This window comes from Cataglyphis hispanica, chromosome 6, assembly GCF_021464435.1.
Source record: "Cataglyphis hispanica isolate Lineage 1 chromosome 6, ULB_Chis1_1.0, whole genome shotgun sequence".
Taxonomy (NCBI): Eukaryota; Metazoa; Arthropoda; class Insecta; order Hymenoptera; family Formicidae; genus Cataglyphis; species Cataglyphis hispanica.
In genome coordinates this window covers 4,642,825-4,648,824 of record NC_065959.1, presented here as the reverse complement: position 1 = coordinate 4,648,824, position 6,000 = coordinate 4,642,825, and the positions used below count along the sequence as shown (strand labels likewise).

At 35.0% G+C, this 6,000-nt stretch overlaps 1 protein-coding gene across 1 annotated transcript; it reads left to right on the top strand.

Annotated features, from left to right (window-relative positions):
• Positions 1-1,110: 1,110 nt before the first annotated feature.
• LOC126850580 (uncharacterized) lies at positions 1,111-1,849 on the top strand. The gene is made up of 2 exons (XM_050593723.1): positions 1,111-1,197; positions 1,496-1,849. The coding sequence occupies exons 1-2, from the start codon at positions 1,111-1,113 to the stop codon at positions 1,847-1,849; spliced, it is 441 nt and encodes a 146-aa protein (XP_050449680.1).
• Positions 1,850-6,000: the final 4,151 nt, after the last annotated feature.

Here is a 6,000-nt window from a genome sequence, read left to right as displayed (position 1 = left end):
TTGCACGTAGTTGTTTTGCTTAGGTCAATCGTTATACTAGTTTACAATATTGATCAAATACGATGAAATAGAGTACGATTATATCATACAAATTTTATATGCATCGTAAATAATAATTTAAGCAGAAATTCTATAACGTATTTAGAACAAATTTATTTTTCAACTTTTTTCACGTTTTTACAAATTTCAATTCTATTAATTTCTGCAGTATAAAAATAAATAATAAAAATTTTTTAAGGAAATTGTTTTCTCTTTATTTTCATAGACTTTATATAAATTAATTTTAATCGCGCTGAAATAAGAGATTGCGAAAATTTTCTTTGATATTATTTATCAAATATTGATCAAATTGAAAGATTAGATTGAGAATCATTCTTTGAATATTTTTATTGTACAATTAATTGTACAATTTCTACCATCGCAATTATGTTTGACATTTTTTTATTGAATATAAAAAAAAAGCCAGCTATTTATCAGCTTACAATTCGAATATTATATTGTATGTACAATATATACATACATGGAAAATTTATACATCAAACTGACACAGTTCTCAAATAGCAGTTAATAAATCGCCGTTTGCACACACATATTGTTTCAATTAATTAAACATATAATAATGTAATTAACACATTTATATTGAAAATATTAATTCTGACGCTTATTGTCAAATATAAGCACAAGATTTGATTATGAATGAACAACAATAAAGTCCTGTAAAATATCTATATGAAATAAATTTGTATTTAATTTCAATTTATAAATTTTTATTAATCTTATATATGTCTATTATATTCCCGAATTAATATATATCGCATCTGATTTTACATCAAGAGTGTACCGACAGCGCCATGCGACATAAACTCTTTGAACTAATGACCAACATTCCGAGCATTTGCCGCCCGTTTCGTGAGATGGCGTTTCTTGGCTGTTATTCGGCGCATTTCTTTTAAAAGCGCGGCACAATTCGCGCGTATCTTTCGTCTTGCGTTTCCATTCACGTTTCGCGTTTATTTTGTATGTATCAAGAATTATACCCTATTTAAACTTGGTTATTTACAAGTAAGTTGTGTGTATTTTAACAAATCGACAGTATGAATATTTGACAATATGCAACGCATCGAATTTTTTACGCCATGGGTGCGGATGCGAGCGCAAGAAGTTAATATACGAAACGAGAGAAAAATTTTAAGTGTAGTGAGTACGATTCTCTAATTTTATTCGTTACATTTCTTTCCCAATATTCTCGTAGAAGATAATGTATCATCGTAAACTATAATATTACAATCTTACATATCGTAAAAAAAAAAGATATACATTTACTTGGGATTTGTCACTTCGTGTTTCGTTAAATATACTAAAACATATTTGCATAAGATAGTATAAGTCTTATTAATTTTGTTTAAAATAATTAAATAAGCGAAACTGTAAGAAGGCACAGTTTTAAATAAAAATGATAAGCATATGTATTTATCGGCGAGATGATATATTTTAGGCGGAACCGTGGGCCGAGCGATATGCGATGACGTATTTTGACAATCGCAAACGTGAGAGGAGAATCGCTGACGCGAGATCGGCGTACGATCGTTTGCACGATGTAACTCCCTTCGATCCGAGTAAACCGCGATGCGATCGTACCAAGCCAAGTCTCATTTGGGCGGAGATACACGAGGAGAACAAACGTCACGTCGTGCCGATGACTGCTAATCACTGGTACAGTCGACCGAATAGAGACCAAATCGATTATCCGGATCCGAGATTTGCTCGATCGAACAAAACCAGGGATTTCTATAGCCGGAATAGGATTCCCAATCTAACACCCGATAGAGCGGAACGAAACGTTTCCTAACTCGGACATCTTTTGTTGCCTTTTCAAAGTGAGACTTTTGTCGTGTCTGAATTTTTATTTTGATATAAAATACAGTTAAGCAAAACAAAAAATCGATAATTAGAATTTGTACACTATAAAAAAGCTTTATAGACGTTACTTTTTATTTTTATTTTATTCAAGTATTGCTATCACAAATTGATAATATTGAATTAATTTCGTGCAAAAACTATACAACTCTTTTTTCTTGTTTTCGGTATTTTGTCGCTTTTGTGAGAATTTTTTTAAACGTGACATGCACCATCATTAATATTTTTATTAGCGCTTCAGACTAGAAATAGAACAAATTTATTTCGACATGATAAATGAGCACATTTGACATATAGGACAGGGAACGCCAACGCGATTACTAATTAATATTAATGCGTCATGTTGTGTTTTCAAACATTGGGTAAGCATGTAACAATATTGACAATATATAGGATTTGTTCAGAAGCAGAACAGGTAAAGTATCATATCCCGTAAACTACGCTCTCCTGGATTTATAGCCTCGCATGGTTTTGATTAATGAATTATTTTTGTCACGCTATAAAATGTATATATACACAATATTTTTCTACCTCAACAAGAGGAGGAGGTGTTGTGCAAGTTTTATATTATCCAATGCGTAAATGGATTTATTGGAAATGATTTTCAGGAAATGCGTATTAAAATTTCAAAAATTTCCTTTTGTAAACTTACATACATTTTTTATCGTCATTACTCATCTTCTCTTTAATTACCGCGAAATTTTTTATCACTGTATTTTATCTCACATATAGTAACATATAGTAATTTGATACTGCAATAAGGCAACTTATTAAACACTGCGCATACCTCGTGCGCTTCGTATATAGTAAAGATCGCTTTTAAGAGAAATATTCTTCTCGGATAAGTGTCCCCTTGTATCCCCCATCCACTCGAGTGAGCTCGGAACCTCGAGGCTTGTTTTATCAAGCGATTCACTTATACGTGCAACCGAGACTTCGGAACTTTTTGATATTATATCATTTCACTCGCTCTTTAATCGCTCTCGTTGTTCTCGATGAGTTGCCAGCAAATTTAAAAGGACAGTTCGATAATATTATAATTAGGATCCAATGAGATTTTGTACGCGATTCGTGCCTCCATTTTGTTCTGTTATGAACGATCTTTACTATATCGAGAGCTCTCTTTCTTATAAAATAAAATACTTTTAGCCTTCGCGAGACGATATTCTGGTCTTCTTTGAACTTTCGCTTTCTCTATTATTGCGTTTGAATGTATAGTTCGCTATCAGGATTTATTTCTTTCGGATAGAGTGAAAGAATCTTATGTACATAAAGATGAAGTGTAGATAGTGCCGTATACAGTTACTCTCAAGCATACATATCGATCGGCTTTAAATTCGATATTCTTAGCTATCTTATTCACGGGCAATCTCTTTTTATCATACATTCTTAATAATCGTACAAGCGAAAAAAAATCTTCAAATTTATGAACATTTCGATTATTATAATCGATATTGATAAGTAATCGGAAACGCTTTTGACAAAATGCATAACAATTTTCGTGTCTTGAATTATACTTTTTATAGCATTAGTATTTTTTAACGATTCGAATTTTCTTGTATTTGATCAAAACAGTTCTGTTTCATATTTTTCAAAGCAATTCGCGGACATCTCTCGCATCCCTAGGTGTTTCTATTTTCTCTGGCATCTTCTACGCCGCTTCACGGAAGCAAGGTTGATACCGGGATTGCTTTACTTCCGAATACTCAAAAGGAAATGCCACGGAAAGAGAGAGAAAGAGAGAGAGAGAGAGAGGGAAGAAGAGTGCGCGTATGCACACAGACACATATGAATTTCCGCCTTCAGCTCGCAACACGGCATCAAGTTTCACGTGAGATCCTTGAAACTCAAGACTCGGAAAGTGCCGACTTTAGGCGGCGACGTTTGTGTCAGAGGGAATTTTTTCTTTATTTTTTTTCCTCTTTTTACCACCGATATTATATACACGTCACGGAAATAACATCCGGGGATTTATGACGCGTCCCACGATATTATAATCGTTGCCATACCTTTTCGACATTCAAACAAAGGCATTACGTCCCCGAAGACGTAACCATCTAGCATCGCGTTTCATCGCGACGGTAGGTCGACCGTTCGAAATGTTGTTGCATATTTTAAGGGAGGCGTTTCTTCGACAGAACGGAGTTACGTTGCTCACGTATAAAAGGAGACGTGACGCGAAGGACGCGCAATCGAATAAATAATAGACGATTGCATTATTAGACCCCGATAGTGAAGGATGAGACTTTATCCAGGCGGAGGTACTATAATCGGAGGCGCGACGCGAGTTTTAAATTTATAATTGAATACGAATGTGCAGAGTCCCGTGGTGTCTCGAGATAGATTTTTCCCACGAAAGTGTGCATATCGTTACTCAATGCATTCGGGAAAAAATCATAATGTGACTTATGTACTTTGCATTTATTATTAAAATCGGAGATGATAGCGACACGTAACGTCAAGGCTCTTTGCAAATTGCTAATCACTGCTGAGGACTGTGTGCAAATTTATGTGCATTTAATAAGCGGTTGACATGACTATCTCCAGTTGTCGGTAGTTAAATCATTAGAGATACGAGAAACGCGACATCTGTTCGCAAATTGTTGTTTATTTCCGAGTCGTTAATTAAAAGTCTAATTAGTACCGCGTCAATTAATGAGAATTCCACTTTTGTCGGGCTCCACGTGGCCGCTTCTCATTTGCACAGAAAAAGGAAAAGATCGACGATGTTCTCGTCGGTTCTGGCACTGCGTGATGACTAGCAATTACGGACTCCTAATTTCGCATTTCCTTTTGCCATTAGTTATTTATACGATGCATACACATTTTCTCGCTTTTAGACTAAATTTTATTTTTTTAACATCAACAAAAATGTTGCAAAATAAAGCTTTAAGATAACTCTGATATTTTTTCTTTTTTTTTTTTTTAAATACATGGCAACAATTTTTGATCTCTGCTTGTAATCGAATGCTTGTAAAAAAATCAAATCATAATTTTTATGTTTGCTAATTAAATATATATATTGAAATTATATATGAGGGTAATTTTTTACTTTTATACAGCCAAGGAAAATGCTTTATAATAGATGAACATTGTGGTTAAAACCTTATTAGGAGTAATTATAGTATAATTTAAAATTGGTTACCACGTCGTATACATTGATATTAGCGAGCTCGTCTCCGTTCCCGGCTTCAGGACGCAGTTAATCGAATTACCTTTGGTACCGTAAAGTAACGTAGCCGAAAGGGCCATATAGAGTGTGACCCCATTAATAGTTGCTCCCGAGAAGTTAGATGCGTTTGCGCAGTGAGGGCGAATAAATTTTGGCGGTTGCGAGGGGAATCGCAAAGTTTCTCCCTCGAATTGTTTTACAGCACCCGATGGGCTTTAATGGTTTCTCTGTCTAGGATTATGCTTATTATTATATCATTTCGTTCACGTCTGCCGATGCAATCACGCAAGTAGTATTCGTCAGCGATCGCGACGATGAAAACGAACGTATGCGCGCGCGATCTTATTAAGCAGCGTACTTTCGTTACGTAACACGCTCGAGTAATTAACGTCAACGATCTATTTCCTTTAAATCTACATTTAGTTGGCGCGTCATTGACGTTAATTAATGGTCGCGTGGGTTAATTGTTAACAATATACGTGTGCGAATCTAAAGTTCCGTTTGCCGATGTTTCATCGAACTACAACTATAATTCGTTACCCGATGCGAGCGCAATCGACAGTGTTTCCCGATGATTCTAGATTCGCGCATTCTATTTCCGTAAAATCCGCAAACCGATAATTGCCGCAACAACTGTTCGTCTAGCGCTGGGGCGAGATATATACTACAAGATAAATACTGCAAGCCGCAAGTATTTCCAGCTTCATCCCGCAACATTTTTCTCGAGCCGACCGCGCACGATGCGGCTCTGCCAGTAAATTTCCGGTTACGCAGACACGATATCGCGATACATGACGCTTTCTTTTTTCTCTTTTTTCTTCTTTTCTTTTTGCTCTGAGAAAATGTTGTATATATATATATATATATATATATATATATATATATCACAAAATTCGTTTCCTCATCACATT

Excerpts from the sequence above, each read along its gene's own strand:
- LOC126850580 (XM_050593723.1), top strand. The coding sequence starts at position 1,111 with ATGCAACGCATCGAATTTTTTACGCCATGGGTGCGGATGCGAGCGCAA. Across the intron at positions 1,198-1,495 it reads AGAGAAAAATTTTAAGTGTA|GCGGAACCGTGGGCCGAGCG; the intron begins GTGAGTACGATT and ends GATATATTTTAG.